Here is a 21,280-nt window from a genome sequence, read left to right on the forward strand (position 1 = left end):
GAAAATTAGATATTACATAATATATTTATTTTCATTTATTGGAAAACTCATAAGTTATGCAAGGAGAGAGAGATAGAGAAATGAAAATAGTTGGAGTAATTTTCCCAAATTCGAGTTAAATCTATCTCAAATTTATTAAAAAATATTTAATGTGGTCGTTCTTCTTAATGTTGTTACTGTTTTCTATTGGGAGGCATGACTCAGTTTGATATTGTTTTGAAGTGCGTATTATTTAAGTATTGGACATTGTTATCTGTTATGGATATTAATTAAGTGTTTGAGATTGTTTTCTAAAGTGAATTTTAATTAGGCACTGAAAATTGATTACGATACACAATTGAAGTTGGTTTGTGAGATATTTAGATACGATTTTAGGAGGATACAATAGCAATGCTATAGCCTCGTATATAGAAAATACAAGTGAAGTGGAATGCAGAATAAAACTTGTTTTTGCTACATTCATAAAAGTAGGGTCCAAGCTAGGAGTAAGGAGATAATTTGTATAAAAAGCCATAATATCGACTACACAAACGGAAACATTTTGGTGTACATCGTAAGGTCCGAGGACGTAAGGAAAATATCCAATGATGACCACAATAAACATGAGAGAACAAGACCTTATGAAACTGATAAGGGAAATGCAGGTATAGATGCAGGCTCAAATGCAGGAGATGCAACGAAGGCATGTCACCAAGATAGCCGCATTAAGGGTAAAACACGTTGTTGCTTAATAGGAGCAATCGACCTAACATTCGATGTCCCTCATCCCCACCAAATCGAAGAAAATAATCATGGGGATAGACCTAGTCGGACCGCTTAGGAGGTGAGGACGACCAGTCAGGAGATTAGTAAGACTGGGCAAGAAGTGAATAGCGCAGCTATTAAGATGACCATCTCGGTCCTTACGGTATAGGTCAAGGGCCTGCTACCCTTCCCCATGACAGTCATGGAAGATCGATGTCGGAGAAGTCAACGCCCCCAACGTTCGAAAAGTACGATGGATCGACCGATCTAGATGAACACATTCAATGATCCTGTTTGGTGTCGAGTAATCATGTTCAAACACAAAAGGCCCAAAGAGGCCAATAATTGCAACCCTTACTGTTTCTATGCTCAAACTTAACTACAACCTCTAAAGAAGGTTAAAATAAGTAAAAACAATGTGTAATTCAGCATAGGCTCACTAATACTTCATCAAACCCTTAAAGAGATTGAAATTATGAGTAATACCTCAACCACATCAGGAGCTATTCAACCAGAGTCATCACTTACCCTTCTACCAACATAAACTTGACAGAAAATACCCTTACCCAATTTCCTTCGATCTTAAATATAGAAACATTTCGAGATTATGGTTTTGGAAGAAACAAGAGAGGGATTAGGGTTTTGGGATGTTACTAATTTAGGGATTTAGAAATGAACTAACATTATTTACCAAATCAATGAACAATAAATCAACTCCGTAAGAACATATGGTGATTGAGCGCGAGAAGAACAAACTTCTTCTCCTCTAAGTCAGCGCGAGACAAAAGTTCAGAACACATCTTTTTTAATTTGGACAAATGAGGATGACCAAGTCGATCATGTAGCACTTTATGATTAGGAGCAGCAACACAAGACACCCTTGGACGAGATCCAAAATGGTATAATTCGCTAACTTCATATCTTCTCCAATATGTTTCCCCGAACCACACTCTTGTATAACAAAAGATTTTTTATCAAATGTTATTGAACAATTTAACATTTTGGTCAATTGACTTAGGGAAATTAAATTAAAAGGACAATTAGGGACAAAAAGGACAGAGTTGAGATTGAGGGAGAGAGACAAGGAAACATGACCAACTCCTTTAGAAGAAGTTTTAGATCCATTTGCAAGGTTATGAAATGAGGTTTTTCTCAAAAGGAAATAGATGAGAATAAAGAGGTATTACCAAAAATGTGATCAGAAGCACCTGAGTCAATTACCCATGAATTTTGGCTTTCCATGGATTGAGAAATGAAGGTTGTTGATGTATTGGGAGATTGAGATGGTTGTGCCAAGCTGTTAGACTTTAACCTTAGATACTTTTGATATTCATCCTCGGTGAACTTAGAAGTGGAAGTTTCAGTCTTATGGAAGTTTTAATCTTTGAAATATTAACGGTTTTGGAAAGGAAGCCACGTAAGGAGTAATAATTCTCTTGAGTGTGACCCATCCTTTTACAGTATGTGCATTGAGGACGTCCCCGACCTCCTCGTCCTCCTCCTCTAGTGTCACGTCCTCCTCTTCCTCGTGTGGCAACTATGACAGATGGCTCCACTAGTTCATGCGCTTCCTAAGTTTGAGGTACTAGGACATGCAGAAGGCGAGTGGTCAATGTTTCCATGGAGGGGACCTCATGACTAGTCAGAAGTTGATCTTTGAGATGACCAAAATCGGGATGTAGGGCACGAAGGATCAAACACCATGTAAAATTTGTCTAGTTTTTTTTTATATCCTCTAATGGGTCTGCTTCCAAAAACATTCTGAGTTCTTTGATAGTAGATTGGGCTTCAGCCATGAAGGACACCATATCATGGCACATGGCTTCCGTCTTGCTCAAGGGGGTCATAATGTCCTTGGCCAAGGAACCACATTTCAACAGCAGCAGACCGTGATAAATAATTTTTCTCATTTAGCTTCTCGGAGGTAATTGATGGACTTCCGGAGAAGGAAAGAGTATTGTCAAACGTCGTCTATAAAGAAGAAGCATCACATCAACAAGAAACAAGAAAACCCTAAGGGTTTAGATGGATAAAACTATGACGGCGACCGACAACGATGGACAGCGGTCGATGGCGGACTGCGGCGACCAACGGTGGATGGCGACAGACGGTGGCGGACAACAACACCGGACAGATGCTACAATACAAAAACAAGAACAGGATCGACCCACTCTGATACCAACTACTGTCAAATAATTCTCTCTCACTCTCATTCTATATATAAGAAAGTTTATTACAAAATACATGATAAATAGAGTAACACTATACACAATATAATTATGATAAATACAATAATTTTAAATATAATATAATCATGATAAATAGAATAATCTTAAACATAATATAATAATGATAAATATTCTAACAACTGGAAAACTTTGTAGTATATTCCGTGACTAGAAAGTAACTCTATATTCATTTTGTCCAAACAGGGGAAATTCTATGTTATAAAGAAGTTCCTTATCTCATTTTTCCAGCATATTTGTAAATTAGAATACCCTTCTTCCAATGACTAGAACCAGTGATATTATGTAACACAACAGCATTCTCCAAGCTTACCGCAAACATGTTCATTCTATTGGAGAAAAATCTTTACTTTTTCTGGAGTCCTGAATATGTTAAAAATACTTACTGAAAAAGGCTCAATGCTTATTCATCACTCTTTAAAATTATTTCTATAAGTATGGGAGAAATACTGGCATGTTCTAAATTAGATTAATATGTTCAGCATGTACTATTTTATTACGTGAGCTTTCAACTTGGTTTAATTGGCATGAAGAGCCTCTTTTTTATGTATTAATGGATTCTGATTTTGATTGATACAAATTACATTTAGGAGAATGTGGAGTAAGACACCACTTTGGCATAAAACAGGAATGTTACAGGGGCAGTTTTTTTACCCAGCTCTGATTATCTTAACAAAAAGGTAAATTTTTATAATCCTCATGTACCAGTGATAAGTTTGAATTGTTAGTGTTTGTGGTATTTAGTTCTTGTCTATAGCCTAACTTGGGTTTGCTTTCTTCAGCTGAAGGAAACGGATGGCAGTGACATGAGTAAGAAGTTTCCGACTTTAATGGAGACTCTTTTTCATGAACGAGATCAGTAAGTTGCATTGCACTTAATATCAATTTACTGATTCATTTTTTGCTTCTATTACCTGTAACCTGCTTCCCGTACTGTTTAGAGAATGCTTCAGTAAACACTTGTCACCCTATTATGTGACCACTTAGCACAGGGGTTCTTATTGGAGGGTGTCTTGGTTCTGTTATTGACATGCATAATCTGAAATTCAATACCATGGGGCTTTCATCCATCCAGGTACATGTCCTTCACATTATTAATCTGTTGTTGCTGTTGTTGGAATGGATAATTTACAGAGAATACAGAAGCATTTGAAGCAACCTGTCCTGGTGGGTGAACATTTAGTTATTTGAGTGATATAATCGGCAATTTATAAGTATTTTTATCACAAAATTGTATAACCAGTCATATGAACCGGATTTTTTCCCCTTATTTTTATCACAAAATTGTATAACCACGCATCCTTCATTGATCGCTCCATACCTTTCTCGCAACATCAGATTCTCTGCGTCATGTTTCAACGGCTTATGGGTCACCTCGTCACTCGCACTCGCACTCTCCATCAGCTCGCCCGAGTCACGCCCTTCATTCATCGCCATAAATCTCTCCTCGTAGCACCAATTTCTTGTTCCCAAACCCTATCTTCCCTCCAATTCTCCACCGACACCTCCGCCTTCACCCACCACCCGGTCAGGCTCCCGGACGATCTATCTAAAGACCTGATTGTCCTCTCGTGCGAGTCTTCAGCCGAAGGCGGCGTCTGCCACGTTTACTTGGTCGGAGTCTCTCATGGCACCAAGGTATTGATTCTGGTCGTTCGGAATCAGGTTTTAGGTTTCGTTGCGCTGCACATTATCGCCATGTTCAACGAGAACGAATAATGATGGATTCTTTTATTTTATTGTGTTCTGTAAATTGGAACTGTTATTGTCATTTCCTAAGACGATGTAAGACCGTGTTTTTATCAATTCTAGTTGATTTAATAATAAGTAAAGTTAGTCGGTGAATTGCTGAGAGAGTAAAATTTATGCCGAATTTTATTTCAGGAATCATACAGACGAGTTCAGGCTACAGTGAAATTTCTGAAACCGGAGGTTCTGTTTCTCTTTTGAACTTACTAATGCTTGGCTGATTGATTGACCATTCACTTGCTTAATTTGGTGGCTCTTGGTTTCATGATGGATTTTCAATAATGAAACCCATGGTCGGCCTTTGTTTTTGCAGGCCCTCTTCCTAGAGTTGTGCCAGAGTCGTGCTTCAACTCTTACCTGTAAAAATTTCAAGGTTTTTATCCTTTAAATTATTGTTTTGTAATTATTCTATCATTTCCTTTGTAGTTTGGTCTGTTAAATTGTTGTCACGCCTAGCCAACCAACTTTGACCTCTTTTGTAGTTGCCGCAATTTTAACTTGGAAGTTTTCTGGTGTAGTTCTACATGGTTTGGTTGAGTGAGACCGTAAGTCCGATTTCTAAGACCATAACCCTAACCCTTTTACCAGCCCAATTTGTAATTTAAATACATAAGTTGAAAAGTGAGAGGAAATATTTGTCTATTCCAAATTCCAATTTGTAGGGAGATCCGACTTTCTTTTGTTCCATATTAGATGAGGAGATTGTTTGATAGATAAAGTATCAGATGGCTGAAATTAAACCATCTCTTAAAGCAATAAAATAATAATTGTAATTGTTGTTATTTAATTTTCCACATGTCTTATTCAAATCTAGTATCAACTAACTTCTTCAATTCTATCAAATTAATCTGGTTCTCATTCAGTTGTTTGTTGGTACGATTGTTTTTTTTTTTGCTTCTTCCAGAGACACGTACCCACTGTGAAAGAAATGGTTACACAATTGAGGAAAAAAGAGAACATTTTTTCAGTACTTTTGGGTTGGTTCCAAGCCAAGGCAGGTTTCTGGACAATCATGTCTCATCCTTTAATACGGTTTCAATTATCACTCTTTGAACGTCCAATAATGCTATGTTTCTCATATATCCTGTCATTTACTCCTTAAGTTTCTGACAGATTGCTGATGATCTTCATGAAAATGAGTTTCGTGTGGCATATGAAGAAGCCATCAAATATGGAGGCAAAGTGATACTTGGTGATCGCCCTGATAATGTCAGATGAGTTCTCATTCTAATATGTTGAATGCAGAGAAAATTTCAACTATGTTGATGTAAAATATTCGTCTGAATAATAAAGAATGTACCTGTTGTTCCCATAATAGTATTATTCATTACATTAAGCCAGTGTGGTGAAGAGAGGAATATTTTTTTGCTTTTCTCTTGAAAATAAATTGATAGTATTGCAAGTAAATAGTATTGCATTATTCATTAGAATATCTTGGACTTTTGGTGTTCTTGAGAGTATATTCATGTTGCATCATTGTTAGAAGGCCTTGTAGAATATTCAGTGATTGGAAAGTAGCTCTATTTCCAAACAGGGGCATTCTATATGTTGTGAAGAAGTTCCATATCTCATTTTGCTAGCAAATTTGTAAGTCAGAATACTCTTAGAAAAGAAAAAAAAAGTAAATATGTTGTTATGGTGACTAGATTCCATGAGTACTATGTAACATAAAATTCTTTAAGCTTATAAAGAAGTTCCGTATCTCATTTTTCCAGCATATTTGTAAATTAAAATACCCTTCTTCCATTGAGTAGAACCCGTGACTACTATGTAACACAGCAGCATTCTTCAAGCTTACCACAAACATGTTCATTCTATTGGAGAAAAATCTTTATTTTTTCTGGAGTCCTGAATCTGTTAAAAATACTTACTGAAAAAGGCTCAATGCCTATTCATCACCCTTTAAAATTATTTCTATAATTATGGGAGAAATACTGGCATGTTCTAAATTAAATTATAATAAGTTCAGCATGTACTATTTTATTATGTGAGATTTCAACTTGGTTTAATTGGCATGAAGAGCCTCTTTTTTATGTATTAATGGATTCTGATTTTGATTGATACAGATTACATTAAGGAGATTTTGGAGTAAGACCCCACTTTGGCATAAAACAAAATTGTTACTCCTTTTACTTCTCGGGGCAGTTATTATACCCGGCTCTGATTATCTTAACAATGAGGTAAATTTTAATCCTCTGTTAGTGTTTGTACTATTTAGTTCTTGTCTATATCCTAACTTGGGTTTGCTTTCTTCAGCCGAAGTTAAGGGATGACAGTGTCATGAGTAAGTGGTTTCCGACTTTCGTGGAGATTATTGGGCATGAACGAGATCAGTAAGTTGCATTGCACTAATATCAATTTACTGATTCATTTATTGCTTCTATTACCTGTAACCTGCTTCCCGTACTCTTTAGAGAATTCTTTAGTTAACACTTGTCACCCTGTTATGTTACCCCTTAGCACAGGGGTTCTTGTTGGAGGGTGTCTTGGTTCTGTTATTGACATGCATATTCTTGTCACCCTGGTGATCTGAAATTCAATACCATGGGGGCTTTCATCCATCCAGGTACATGTCCTCCACATTATTAAAAGTGGCGAGTGAAAATAGCTCAGTTGTTGCTGTTGTTGGAAGGGCTCATTTAGAGGGAATAAAGAAGCATTGGAAGCAACCTGTCGTGGTGGGTGAACATTTAGTTATTTGTCTGGTATAATCGGCAATTTATAAGTATTTTTATCACAAAATTGTATAACCAGTCATATGAACCGGATTTTTCACCCTTATTTTGCAATATCTTTCCAAAATCATATAGTTATGCCTTTGTTATTCATTGTCATATTTTCTTACCTTAGTTCACAACGTTTTCTTTTTTCAGATGAAGGATCTCATGACAGTCCCATCTGTTGAACCAGCTGTATCTGCAATAAGAATCTTGAGATCCGTTGGTGTTGTCGTGGCTGCGGTGGCCATTATATCAGGAATTGAAATAACTGTTATAAGAGATGATGGGGTGGCTGGGCTGGTCATTATTTCATGCAAGAAATAACTCTTATAAGAGATGCTGTCATCCACCACAACGTTGATGTAGGAATTGAAACATGTATGATGTAGCAGTTGAGTCAACCATCAACGAAGTTGATGCAGAAGCTATTTATCCCTTTTTCGTATCAAGAATAACAATTCTTTTTGAATCTTTACATAGAAATCATGTTATACAACACTAATAAATACTCAGTCAGATAGTTCCATTTTAACAGGAATTCCAAGGGAGATAGAAAATGGTCTAATTACAATTTTTTATTCTTGCGCATATAATTGTTGGGAATAAACAATAGTGATTCCAAATAATATTAGGAAGAATACGAAAGTATATGAAAGATAACATTTTTATTATAAAAAACGCCAAGTAAAATGGAAATAGAGAATTAGATATTATATAATATATTTATTTCTTTTCATTCATGGGAAAACTCAAAAGTTGTGCAAGGAGAGAGAGATAGAGAAATGAAAATAGTTGGATTAATTTTCCCAAATTCGAGTTAAATTTATCTCTCAAATTTATTAAAAAATATTTAATGTGGTCGTTCTTCTTAATGTTGTTATTGTTTTCTATTGGGAGAGTGTGGCTGGGGTGGTCATTATATCAGGCATCTATCTTCATCCATAAAATAACTTTCGTAGGAGATGCTGTCATCCTGAACGGTTTAGGAATTGAAATGTGTAATAGTTCAGTCAACCATAAACAAAGTTGATGCGTATGCTATTTAATCCTTTTTTTCGTATCAAGAACAACTATTTTCTTTAATCTGTCCCTAGAAAATCAAGTTCCTTGTAATTTTGATGAATCATCGTAAAAAAATTTGAAGTCCCAAGCCCAATGCGATTATCATGGGAAATGATAGTTTTCATTTAGGTAGTGTCTGGGGAGTGAATGTGAGAGCAAGAATAACTATTTTCTTTATTGACTTTCATTTTAATGAAAAAAAATATTATATTTGAAGACATTACAACTAATCCATTAGTCTATTAATAAATAGTTTCACCAAATTCTTACATAGACAAACTTAATTAGATATAATATTATATCAATTACAATATCTTATATTACTTACAATATTATGCAATATTATGTATGTCTAAACTTAATCTATATTTTCATCATTATTTTTTAATATATATATATATTATAATTTTTTTTCTGCATTTTTATGCAAAATTTCATTTTTGTCTTCTTTGAATTATACAGTAAAACAATTTTAAATTGTACTATATAAAAACCGGAAACAACTTTCACATATTTTATAATTTAAAATAAAAGATTCTTAGAAAATGCTTCTGAATTATGAAATTCAGAAATCAAAATTAATTTTTAATAGAATCTTGGGACCAAATGATTTCTCTCCAGTTTAGATAATAATCTAAAGGTAAAATGAGATATTTTGGTGTGTGGAGATTTACAAAGAAGAAACTGCAGACATGGCAACAGATTTATGCTCGTCAATCTCAGGTAAAATGTCCAAGAGATTGATGATGTGGTATTTTATTAATAGATTTCAAAATAATTTGTTGTAATATGTAAAGAAGTTAGACGCTTATTTTTTTAATTAATTTTAAAATATTTAGTTAGAAAATGATTTGAATTTTTTTTATTTCCTCTTACTCTAAGGTAGAGTAACTATTGAATAGTTTGAAAAGTGAATGGTTAAGAATCAACATTATCTGCGAAGAATTGTTTTGGGCGTTTATGTAGTATAGAACTTATGAGAGTGGTTGATAATTGTAATTATTGTTGTTTAATTTTCCACATGTCTTATTCAAATCTAGTATCAACTAACTTCTTCGATTCCATCATATTAATCTGCTTCTCATTCCGTTTGTTTGTACGATTGCTTTTTTATTTTTTGCTTCTTCCAGATACACGTACCCACTGTGAAAGAAATGGTTACACAATCGTCTGAATAATAAAGAATGTACCTGAATGTGTTGTTCCCATAATAGTATTATTCATTACATTAAGGCCGTGCGTTGAAGAGAGGAATATTTTCTTGTTTTTCTCTTGAAGTTAAATTGATAGTATTCCAAGTATATAGTAATGCATTATTCATTTGAATATCTTGGACTTTTGGTGTTCTTGAGAGTATATTCATGTTGCATCATGGTTAGAAGGCCTTGTAGAATATTCAGTGACTGGAAAGTAACTCTATTTCCAAACAGGGGCATTCAGTATGTTGTGAAGAAGTTCCATATCTCATTTTGCTAGCTTACCTCTAACTCATCTATTCTATGTGATTAAACCGTTTTCTTTTCTGGCTGTCCTTAATCTATTAAAAATACTTACTGGGAAAGGTTTAATTCATTTTAATTACTCTTTTAAATTGTTTCTATATGCCTGGGAGAACTAGGGCCCGTTCTAAATTAGGTTAATATGTTCATCATGTACTATTTTATAATGTGAGCTTTCAACTTGTTTAATTGGCATGAAGAGCCCTTTATATTGATGGGTTATGATTTGGATCGAGACAGATTACATAAAGTAGAACCTGGAGTAAGATGCCACTTTGGTATATACCAAAATTGTTATACTTTTCTCTTTCTTTTGGACAACATTCTCCCATCTCTGGTTATTTTGACAAAATGGTAAATTTCATAATCCTCATGTACTAGTGATAAGTCTGAATAGTGTTTGTGCTATGAAGTTCTTCTCTATATGCTAATTTGGGTCTGCTTTCTTCAGCTGAAGGAAATAGAAGACAGTGGCGTGCTAACTCTGATTATGCAGCAAATGAATAAGGAGTTTCCAATTTTAATGGAGACTCTTGTGCACGAATGGGATCGGTAAGTCGCATTGCACTTAATATCAATTTTCTATTTCATTTATTGCTTCTATTACATGTCACCTGCTTCCCATACTCTTTAGATAATGCTTCAGTTAACATTTGTCACACCATTAAGTTACCATTTAGCACAAGGTTCTTGATGGAGGGTGTCTTGGATATGGTTCTGGTATTGATATCTTCTGCAAATGATTTGTAGTACTACAAAGGGTAGCATCGACGGTGACTGCACGTTCAACTGACCATTTGCTGTGTCAAAAGTTTATGCATATTGAGTTTATAAGTTTTACGTGATTTGGTCCACTCAGGTTCATGTTCGCCGGATTATTAAACGTGGCGAGGACAAATAGCTCAGTTGTTGCTGTTGTTGGATTGGGTCATCTACAGGGAATAAAGAAGCATTGGATGCAATGGTGGGTGAACATTTAGTTATTTGTATGATATAGTCGCCTATTTAGAAGTATTTTTATCACATAAATATGAAATTGATTTTTTTCCCGTATATTTCAATATCTTCCAAAGTCATCCAATTATGCTTTTATTATTCATTGTCAGATTTTCTTCAATTCACTTCGTTTTTCTTTTCAGGTCGAGGATCTTATAATCTGACATCAGTTGGTGAACGTTGGTTTAGGAATTGAAATGTGTAATAGTTCAGTCAAACTATAAAGAAAGTTGATGAGTATGATTTGGACAATATTTGAAGACATCACAACTAATAGTTTCACCAAATTCTTACCACCTTCATTAGATATAATATTTGTTAAGTTGATTAGATATATTACATTAATTACAATATCTTAAATTAATAAGAATATTATACCATATTTGTTAAGTTGATTAGAAAGTTCTGCATTTTTATGCAAAACTTTATTTTTGTCTTATTTGAATTATTCGGGAAATCAATTTAAAATTGTAGATTCAAATTAGATACCTTATTGGTATTTTATTAATATATTTCAAAATAATTTGTTGTAACGTGTAAAGTTAAACGTTTATTTTTTAATTAATTTTAAAATATTTAATTAGAAAATAACTTTAAAATTATCTTTCTAAGAGGAGAGTAACTACTTAATTGTTTGAGAAATATTATCTGCATAACATTTAGTTTTGGACGTTATAGAAATGTTGATAACGTTTGGAAAATCTTTAGAAATGTTAGAAAGTTTTATGGGATGATAAAGATTTTGATTGCCAAAGAAAATTGTTTTGCGTTGTTCTCTAAAAATTAAGCACGAACAAGGGAACAATGGATCGAGTAAATAGGAATCGGGGAGGAATCGAACCTACCGGCCGGCTAGCCCGCGTTCCAACCGATCCGCCTCCATCCTCCACTCCGTCCTTCGTTCTCCCTTAGAATCCATAGGAATACATTCTGTCTTTTCACCGCTCCACAGCATGTCCTCACAGTGTGTGTAACAATCAGATCATAAAATTGTTAAAAAATAATAACCAAACAATAAAAATGAGAAAATAAGACTCCACAGCATAAAATTCATGGCCTCAGTGTGTGTAACAATCAGATCATTGATAGAAATCTCACTGAAATCCGCTAAGATATTAAAATTATCATCATAAGCCAAATAAAAGCCTCAATCTACAGAAATCTAATCAAAATATGAATTAAAAAATATAATCAATTAAGAAATAAAAAAGTTTCCAGTGAATTTTGTAGTAATTTTAGTTGAATCGAAAAATTTGGTATGCTCAGACAGCCAAGGGTTTAATAATCAACTTCTGAGTATATTCCCAGATCAGAAACTCTAGTCCACAAAATTGCCTCGTCATAGCACGCGATTCAAATCACAAAATCCAATGCTAATTTCAAAAACACATAATTTGCACGTACTTATGATTCGAAGTATAACCAACTGCAATCATAATCATATAACTATAAACACTACAACATATCTCTACCTATATAATCAACTGCAATCATAATAAAATTAGTATTCTTCAAATTTGAAGTAAAAAAAGTTTTGGTGGCGTTTCCAAGACCAAATGGCACGATGATGAAACCATCAATCAGGATGACCACGTCATTAATCTGGCGTCCGAGCCATTATACCAGGAGGAACCACATATCCCCCGGAATTGGTAATGGACGCAATTAAAAACAATGATCCTAATTGTTTAACTTATACCAAAGAATATGCATTTATTCAAATGCTGTTCCTAATTATAATCTCTAATTATGGTACTCAGTGGAAGGAGAAGTCGTTAAATTGAAGGCTCACGGCGAAACCTTTTGGTTACGTCCACTGCCTAAAAACACCACAAAGTGTTTCATCTCATCATAGCACCATTAACATAAAATTAGTACTCACTATCATGCATTTCCTATGTAATGAAACCCATCAATTCAGGTGATAAAAGTAGCATAATTAAGAACAAATACATCAAATTAGAACTACAACCAATGACCAAATGTACAAATTTTTAAACAAAATATTAAAAGCAATCAAACAATGGCTTCAGTGTGTGTAACAATCAGATCATTGATAAAAATCTCACTGAAATCCGCTAAGATAATTAAATTATCATCATAAGCCAAATTGTTTTCTAAAGCAAATTCAATTATATATGAAAAAGGGTGAGATTCAACACAATTATTTTTGAGACATGAAAAATGTTCAAAAAATACTTAATTTTCGAAACTTTGATGTGCTCAGACAGCCAAGGGTTTGATAATCAACTTCTGAGTAACTACCCAGATCAGAAACTCTAGTCCACAAAATTGCCTCGTCACTGCACACAAACAAAACCTAAAACTTCATCATAGAAAACAAAAATAAGAAGAGGAATCACAAAACATCAAAGCACAGAAAATGAATTCCATAAAGGCTGAACTTCCAGAAACATTCCCAACCGAAATCAGAGAACACGATTAACCCTAAGCTGCTACTCGAATGCGAAAATGAGTAACGAAAAGGGAGATGAAAATAGATGGGGCAGTAGGTACGATTAAATAGGCAGTGAAGAATGAAAGTGTCGAAGACTAAATTAGGGTTTATGGGTATTGGACCGAAACAAAAGCGAGAAATCTGGACTGGGCTTGAACTTAAAGCCCAAATACATAATGAACAAATCCCTAATTTGTGATAAAAAAAATTATAGCCTTTTTAATTTTAAGTTTAAACCAACGAGCTTAATCATTAATCTCATACATTTATACTAAAAATTTCTACTAATTTTTAAATTTTTATTATAATTTAATACATATTTCATCTTCTATATTTTACGTTATGTAATATCACAATAGATATTTATTTTAAATAACTAGCATTTTTTTTATAAATAAATTTTAAAGCATATATTATATTTTAATTAAAAAATTTTAATAAATAGATATTTTTAAACATATAAATTACATTTTAGATTATGATAAGCAATTTACTGCCGTGATTCAAGGTTATTTTTAATTAGGGTGACAAATTGGATAAATTTTACTTCAAATTATAATGAATCAATAAAAAAATATTAACCCATTTAAAAATTAACTTAAAAAAATATTTGAAAAAAAAATTCAATTCATTTTTAACACTTTCTTTATTGATGAATATTCAGTTCATTCATTAAAATATTATAAAAACTAAAATTTCTCATTTTTAATTAAAAAATTATAAAAAATTAAAATTAGAAATATGTTTATAAAAACTTTTAGAAAGGTAAATTTTAAAAAATATGTAATTATAAAGGTTGGATTTATTTTTGTTGAGTAAAATACTGATAGTGACGTGATTAGATTTTGATAAAGAATGTTAAAGTAATTAATCATCCTTAAAATTAATAGACAAATAACAATATAATTAGTATAAGTTACAAATTTTAAGGAAATGAAAAAGGGTTTATATTTCTCCAAGAGCACACTATTGCAATCAGTTAACTTTCAATAGTAGCTTAATTTAGTTATTATTAAAGACTTTCCTTGTATTTCTTTGGATAAATCCTCAAAAGTGTTTTGTTTTCATGCAACATTCATTTCCTATATTGACATTCAGTATGGGATTTTTTTTTTTCGGTGACATTCCATATTCCAAAATCGCTCAATAAATTCACATTTGGCTGGACAAATTGGATAAATATGAAAAACCTAATTGAATATTTAAAAGGAGTATCAATAAAAAAACAAATTAGAAAAATAAAGAATTAAGCCAAAGATATACAATTTGTTAATACTTAAATTATATAATTTTATGAAACTTTTCTAAAAGATAAATAACTTTTAATAATTAATGTCTAAATGTTAACTTAATGTCATGAGAAAAAAAAATATTTAAAGAAAAATGACATTTAAAAGTTTATGTATTATATAGGACCAAAGATCCCTCGACCGTACTAATAAGGCCTACAACTCAAATATACATGATATCGGTTACTAGGTATGTGGTATTGAATAGTATAATACAAACGTGACAATCTTCATATATTTCAAGAAGGATTATGAGGTCGAAGACCATATACTTCCTACCAACATCTTCATATGACTGTTGAGTACATTCTAATGTCACAAGACTTAAGCCAAAAATAAGCTAGGTTAGCATATAAGTTGGCCATTGAGTCTCATGACTAATATACCCCTAATTCCATAATTGTGATTCATTCAAATGGAGATCCATAATTAACTAGGTATGTCGATAAATATTATTTTAATGATAGTTAGAATTCACTTTTGCATTTAATATACATTTGACCAAAATCTCTAATCAAATATTAACTTAAGTGTTGAAAAATATTTTGTAGGCATCTCTCATTTGATAATAGAAGAAGAAGGTTTCACATATATATATCGGATAATGATGAAATCGTGAAGAAAAGATAATTTTACGTGATACGTTCGGTCTCGAAAAAAAAGTCTCAAATATGTTAAACAATAGAGGATACCAAAAAATATATCACATTGGCATGTGTTTGCATTTCATTGTAAATACAAGAAGTCATTGTTGAGTTAATTTTGCTCATTAGTGCGTCCACTTTTTTTAAATTATATTGGGAATCTTGAAAAATTTTATTGAGTAATACATTTTCAACATAGGAAGGGAAGATTTTATTGTGCAATTGTGTAATTACAACAAATTCCCTCTCATATTACTACTTATTATACCAACAGAAGCATTACTTCCATTCAAACGTAGGAATCACTCTCCAACCCTTCTCACATCACTCGGAAAAACAAATCATGTTGAAAAGAAGACATAGCAATTGCAATTAGATTGGTGTTTACCAACCCATTCTCTTAGTTATTCACTCGTGCACAATGTTTCCTTATCTCTCCTTGGGTTCCAAGTTTAAGATTAATTCGTCCCATTTTCTCCATGGACTTGGCAAATTCTGCAAAGAATCCTTCAGTTGATTGAAGCTGCTTAGTGATAATAGACCTTGTGGTAGAGCTACTGAGCAATTCAGCATCTGAATGGAACAAGCCTCTTCTCTTAAGGACTTGTTTGTAATAGCCAAGATCAAATGTATCACGACTTCCAGGGTCCATCTCAAGAAGTGTGGTGTTATCATTGATGTTCTTGCACTTCAATGTCTTCATATTTGTTGCATAGTCACTGTCTAGAGTTGGGTCAGTGTCACCTCTGCCAGTGAAATTGTATAAACGAGTTGAAATCGATGAACAGTGGGCAACACCGATCGTGTGAGCACCTGATGAAGTTAAATATTTGGTCGTTAGAAACACAACCTTAAATATCAAACAAAAGTTATATATCATTCATATAACAGCAACACTTTTTATTGGACATACCAGAAAGCAATACGAGGTCGTTTGCATCAAGTCCAACGTTGTCGAAGAGTGATAGTTGGACAGTGAGGTTGTGAAATGGAGCAGGAAGGCTAGCTAAAGGATCTGCTGCCCTAGAGATGAGTCCATCCCTTCGACCTGTTGGAACATTCCAGAAGGGTCCTCCCTGCAAACCCATGTTAACCATCGCATAACAAACATATTCGTCATTTCCATTCTATCAGAAAGTCTAGAGAATCAATAACCTCACATCACTTACACCAGTTCTGACACCACTCTCCAGTAAATCACTTTTAAAAATATTTTTGATGAAAAGAAAAAATTAAAAGATAAAATAATAGATGTAAAATGTGTGTAAAAATTTATTGGGTATTAAAATAATAATACATTTTTTAAAAAACAATCAGTTTCACAACTACCTTTTTTAATAATGTAAAAATTATAAAATATTTAAATTTTAATGCTTATTCATATTAGTTATTATTATATTAATAGAGAGAATTGTTAAATGACGGTGTTTCTAAGAAATTGGTTGTTAGCATATCACTACTTAAAGTTGAAATACTGTAAGACGACTACTTATGACGTTTAACATTAAAAAATTAAAATATTACTAAGAGAGAAATTTGATATTTAAAAAACTGTTATAATTTATATTGGTTAAAGTAACTATCAAGATTTTTTCTTATTATTTCTGTTCTAATGTTGATTAAAAGTGAAAACTAATATATTTATAGAAACAAAAATATATTTAAGCGTTTATGTATTTTAATATTGTGAACTATACTACAAATAATTAGAAGAAACAACACCAATAATGTTCAAATTATTAGTGAAGAATGTAGGCACATTTCCAAAACAAGTAAAATGGAATATGATTTTTTTTTTTTTCATAAGGAGACAAAATTATATGTTATTCTAAGAGCCCATGTTCCTTGGAGATGAGGATAGTATACTTACAATGGCATGAACAGAGTCTCTAGCAGTCAAAGCCAAGATATCAGCACAAGAGACTACTCCAGGGCATTCAGCTTCAACAAGGCTCTTTATTGCGTCAATGAAGCCAAAGCCTCGGAGTGTAAGATTTGGAAGAGAGTCCTTTTCAGCTTGATTGTTTGGTGTTGAGTTCAAAAGCACTGATCCATCACAACCCTGAAATTGACAGATAAAACATGTTTGTTAAAGACACCTTCAACTTCAAAGTTTCAAGCTAACCAGATAATGAAACAAAAGACATGTTCATACATTGACAAAACAATCATGGAAGTGAAGTCTTATGAGAGCAGCTGCCAGAGATGGAACATTTCGGATGCGCTCGGCAACATATTTCAAAATAATCTTCTCAGCATTTGGACAACTTTTGCCATAAAAACCAAGCTGCAATTGAGCTTCAGTTGATCCAATCACTGCTATCAGACAAATAATCAAAGCCTTGAAGTAACTCTGGCTTCCCATTTTCCACTTAGTTGGCTGAGACCTTATATTACCAGAGAAACTGTATAAAAACTCAGGTACTTCTTGCAAGAAGCAACTTCATGTTCCTGGTTGAACTCAAAAAGTTTCTAGTTATTTATAGTACTCAGCTCGTTACAATATTAAGGCAAATTAGGATGGTCCATGCAGCATGTTACGTACATGTTACTACTCACATCCTTCAATTTAAAAATGTTAGCACTCTAATAAAAAAAACATGTTTAAGCAATGAATTCATATACCGTCTATCTTCTAACAATAAAGAGAGATAAGAAGAGAAAAATATGAGATAATATATATATATAATTAATGGGACGAAGAAAGAGAGAAATTATATAAAAACACAACGCTAAATAATTAGTTAGTTGGGTATGTCTATTGATCTCTTTTTTAAACTTGTCATATATCACGTCATATATACGAATATCTTTACTTAATGTCATCAGATTGTATGTAGTAACATTTTAAGCAGATTCTTGGGGTGGTTAACGCATATGTACAAGGAAGTGATGTGAACATGCTAACAACAAATAAAATTACTGTTTAGAATGCAGGTTTTATGGAGGAAATTAAGAATGAAAAAGTTGACTTGGTTAACATATATATGAGGCTACATGCATTATCCTGTAGCACACTTGAGCTGTCCAAGATTTGAAGTAAAATGGGTAGCTTGAAGCAGCCATCTATGGACAAATTCTTTAGATATATAAAAAATGAGAACGTGGCACATGAATTATAGAGTGGGTGAAGAATACTTGCATGGTTGTACAATCATTATCGTTATAATATGAATAAAACACTCGAAAACGACAAAGATAGAGACAAACAATCGCCCTTTCTTTTGGCAAACAAAGATAGAGTAAGGGTTTGTTTGGGTGATCCAACAACTTAATTTAGTCTCTAATTTCCACCAACCTTTTTATGAATACCTGTAAAAGAAACATAAAATAAAGTCATCCCTTTTATAAATATAAATAACTTGTGCAGTTATTTTTTTTTTTAAATTAATTGGTTTGGTTTTAACTTATGAAGGAAAAAAAATTTATCTGTTTGTCTATAAGCATGAATGGTTTTTACAATGAGAGAGGAAACTATAAAGTTAAACTGTTTTCATAAGTTATTATAGAGAACTTAATGAATAAACCAAAAGCGATTCATGTTAAGTTCTTTCAAACACTTAAGAAGTGCTTGTATCTTAAAAGAAACTATAGGTTATAAACAAACTCTTCTTAACAATTATAGATGCATAGAGGAAAAAAGATGTATAAAAACAGTGTGCTGAAGACAATCACTTTTTTTAATTGGTAAAAATAACGGATGCATCTTCAAAATAAATTGAATAAAATAATATATACATAATTTATATATATGCATGGAAGAAAAAATTGGGTGCATGTTATGAAGCGTTGAAAACTGGATATTGCTTTGCTGGGATCTCATCTTAAGACAGGTGGAGACTAAGTTGACTATGTCTATAAGCAACTAAGCATTAGAATGATGAAGTTTAAAATTTAAAGTCAAAAGTATGTAAATGGAGATTGTTGTGGCTAATGTTGTGCAGAGAATATCGCAGCGTCGACGTGACTAAAATCAACATTAGCTTAAGTTAATGTGTTTTAAGCAGTACGCAAAATCCCTAATGGATATGGATAACTAGGAGAGTTACCTTCCATTATAATTAGGGAATTCACACACACACACACACACACACATATATATATATATATATATATATATATATATATATATATATATATATATATATATATATATATATATATATATATATATATATATATATTAAAAGTGGTGTTTAAAGTAGTCTTTAAAAGAACTCGCGAGTTTTATGAGTTTTTCAATATCAATTATTTTTCATACAATAAAGAATTAAATAACAACATAATTAAATAATTAATCTAAACCACACACTTAAATAAAAGTTAGATTAGCTACATATTAGGGCCCAATAATGCTAGAAAAGTGCGTAAAATATATATCCTTTAGAGAATAGTGACTTGAATTTTTCAAACTCTCATCGGTATCATTTAAGAGGAAGCAATCAATGAAAGGAATTGTTTATGTTTATTTAGATCAACTAGTTTGATAATGTGTCGTGATTAAATAAATTAAAATAAATAATTTGATATATTACATGAAAATATAAATTAATTAATTAGATTAACATAAACTTGTTTGGCATGTATTAAACCTATAGGAGCTTAAATATTAAAAGACAATAAGGTACATCGTAACTGGAAATCATCCAAAGCTTAATAATAGATTTTCGAATTTGTTAAAGTTAGAAAAAAACCAAGATGAAGACTAGACATGAGAGATGTGACCGGAGAAGTATGAACTTCATCTTAGCCACTGATGTAAATATAGGTTTTTAATTGAATTTTAAATTTTTTGTATGATATATACTTTTTTGGGCCAATAAGTCAAATTGATTTGCAAAATGGACTAGTACTCTTAAATTAATCTTCTAAATTAAGTAATAAGATCGAAGATCGATTAGTGCACCATTGAATTGATTAGCAAAAAAATGAACTAGTACACTGGATCGATTTCCCAGATCGATTGCTAAGATTGACCAGTACACCCTAAGATCGATCCCCGAGACCAATTAGCAAGATTGATCAATACACTCTTGGACTAATCTTTCAGATTGATTGGTAAGACGGACCAGTACACCTTGGAACTGATCCCCACCTATTGACAAGATCGACCACTACACCCTTGGGTCAAAATTCTATACTAATTGACAAGACTAATTAGTACACCCTAAGATTGATCCCCTAGACTAGTTAGTAGGATTGACAAGTACACCCTTGGGCCATTCCTCTAGATTGACTGACAAGACCGACCAATACATTCTTGAGTCGATATCCCAAATCGATTGGTAACATCGATTGATTAGAATAAAGATCAGATTTACAATTGGTCAATAATAACCACGAACCAACCATTTAATATTGATTAAAGTGTAATTAGGTCGTCATTAAGCCAACAAAATAATAAGAGCTTATAACAACTACTATAAATAAATGTATGAGGTAAGGTTGTAAACACATTCATTATAACAGTTAATATACTTTATGATTTTAGCATTAGAGTGTCTTATGCAAATACACTCTGAACAGTTAGGCGATTGGATCTTGAGAACCAGACAACTAAAATATTGAAAAAATTTGACATTAAAAATATACAAATATTTTTATTTATTTATACATTTAATATTTTGTCCATTAAACATGATTATGGATCTCATCTACTTGTTATTAGATACATTAGATGTCAAAGGAATTTTGAATAGTCTTAGATTATAAATAATTATCTCATCTCTTTTGTGAATAACTTATGAATATTTAAAATTGAGAGTTTCTAGAATTCTTTGAAAAAGATATAATTTTATCTTTTGCAAATAATTATCTTGCATTTTTAGTTAACTGGTGACTTTATTATCACTTATCTTGAATCTTTTCTAAGT

General features: G+C 32.3%; 2 protein-coding genes, 1 long non-coding RNA gene and 6 other non-coding genes across 14 annotated transcripts; 1 reads left to right on the forward strand and 8 right to left on the reverse strand.

The window, feature by feature from the left end:
* Positions 1 to 3,770: 3,770 nt before the first annotated feature.
* Positions 3,771 to 8,030, forward strand: LOC108340256 (uncharacterized). 6 transcript variants are annotated; one of them, XM_017577504.2, is made up of 11 exons: positions 3,771 to 3,849; positions 3,932 to 4,065; positions 4,329 to 4,628; positions 4,875 to 4,922; positions 5,053 to 5,112; positions 5,644 to 5,733; positions 5,853 to 5,948; positions 6,806 to 6,919; positions 6,996 to 7,072; positions 7,306 to 7,417; positions 7,613 to 8,030. In XM_017577504.2, the coding sequence occupies exons 2-11, from the start codon at positions 4,021 to 4,023 to the stop codon at positions 7,781 to 7,783; spliced, it is 1,113 nt and encodes a 370-aa protein (XP_017432993.1). In that variant the 5' UTR covers positions 3,771 to 3,849; positions 3,932 to 4,020; the 3' UTR covers positions 7,784 to 8,030. The 6 variants fall into 6 exon arrangements, with proteins under 6 accessions (XP_017432993.1, XP_052733368.1, XP_017432995.1 ...); XM_052877408.1 differs by having other exon boundaries at positions 3,772 to 3,849; positions 3,983 to 4,065; XM_017577506.2 differs by lacking the exon at positions 4,329 to 4,628 and having other exon boundaries at positions 3,774 to 3,849.
* Positions 8,031 to 10,201: 2,171 nt separating this feature from the next.
* On the reverse strand, positions 10,202 to 13,546 carry LOC128196472 (uncharacterized). The gene is made up of 2 exons (XR_008248779.1): positions 11,862 to 13,546; positions 10,202 to 10,952 (listed from the first exon to the last, which is right to left on the reverse strand). It is a non-coding gene; the product is annotated as an uncharacterized LOC128196472 (long non-coding RNA).
* On the reverse strand, positions 12,070 to 12,153 carry LOC128196873 (small nucleolar RNA R11/Z151). Its single transcript, XR_008249279.1, has one exon. It is a non-coding gene; the product is annotated as a small nucleolar RNA R11/Z151 (small nucleolar RNA).
* LOC128196871 (small nucleolar RNA Z157/R69/R10) lies at positions 12,271 to 12,368 on the reverse strand. Its single transcript, XR_008249277.1, has one exon. It is a non-coding gene; the product is annotated as a small nucleolar RNA Z157/R69/R10 (small nucleolar RNA).
* Positions 12,546 to 12,670, reverse strand: LOC128196879 (small nucleolar RNA snoR80). The gene has a single exon (XR_008249285.1). It is a non-coding gene; the product is annotated as a small nucleolar RNA snoR80 (small nucleolar RNA).
* Positions 12,768 to 12,875, reverse strand: LOC128196874 (small nucleolar RNA Z152/R70/R12). Its single transcript, XR_008249280.1, has one exon. It is a non-coding gene; the product is annotated as a small nucleolar RNA Z152/R70/R12 (small nucleolar RNA).
* LOC128196872 (small nucleolar RNA R11/Z151) lies at positions 13,041 to 13,124 on the reverse strand. The gene has a single exon (XR_008249278.1). It is a non-coding gene; the product is annotated as a small nucleolar RNA R11/Z151 (small nucleolar RNA).
* LOC128196870 (small nucleolar RNA Z157/R69/R10) lies at positions 13,232 to 13,329 on the reverse strand. The gene has a single exon (XR_008249276.1). It is a non-coding gene; the product is annotated as a small nucleolar RNA Z157/R69/R10 (small nucleolar RNA).
* Positions 13,547 to 15,594: 2,048 nt separating the features above from the next.
* On the reverse strand, positions 15,595 to 17,868 carry LOC108340048 (peroxidase 3). Its single transcript, XM_017577274.2, has 4 exons — positions 17,563 to 17,868; positions 17,278 to 17,469; positions 16,321 to 16,483; positions 15,595 to 16,220 (listed from the first exon to the last, which is right to left on the reverse strand). The coding sequence occupies exons 1-4, from the start codon at positions 17,770 to 17,772 to the stop codon at positions 15,808 to 15,810; spliced, it is 978 nt and encodes a 325-aa protein (XP_017432763.1). The 5' UTR covers positions 17,773 to 17,868; the 3' UTR covers positions 15,595 to 15,807.
* Positions 17,869 to 21,280: the final 3,412 nt, after the last annotated feature.

The sequence above is a fragment of the Vigna angularis genome, chromosome 5, assembly GCF_016808095.1.
Source record: "Vigna angularis cultivar LongXiaoDou No.4 chromosome 5, ASM1680809v1, whole genome shotgun sequence".
In the NCBI taxonomy this organism is placed as follows: Eukaryota; Viridiplantae; Streptophyta; class Magnoliopsida; order Fabales; family Fabaceae; genus Vigna; species Vigna angularis.

Excerpts from the sequence above, each read along its gene's own strand:
- LOC108340256 (XM_052877408.1), top strand. Across the intron at positions 4,629-4,874 it reads GAGTCTCTCATGGCACCAAG|GAATCATACAGACGAGTTCA; the intron begins GTATTGATTCTG and ends ATTTTATTTCAG. Across the intron at positions 5,949-6,805 it reads TTGGTGATCGCCCTGATAAT|ATTACATTAAGGAGATTTTG; the intron begins GTCAGATGAGTT and ends TGATTGATACAG.
- LOC108340048 (XM_017577274.2), bottom strand. The coding sequence starts at position 17,772 with ATGGGAAGCCAGAGTTACTTCAAGGCTTTGATTATTTGTCTGATAGCA. Across the intron at positions 16,484-17,277 it reads GAGACTCTGTTCATGCCATT|GGAGGACCCTTCTGGAATGT; the intron begins GTAAGTATACTA and ends ATGGGTTTGCAG. Across the intron at positions 16,221-16,320 it reads CGACCTCGTATTGCTTTCTG|GTGCTCACACGATCGGTGTT; the intron begins GTATGTCCAATA and ends TAACTTCATCAG.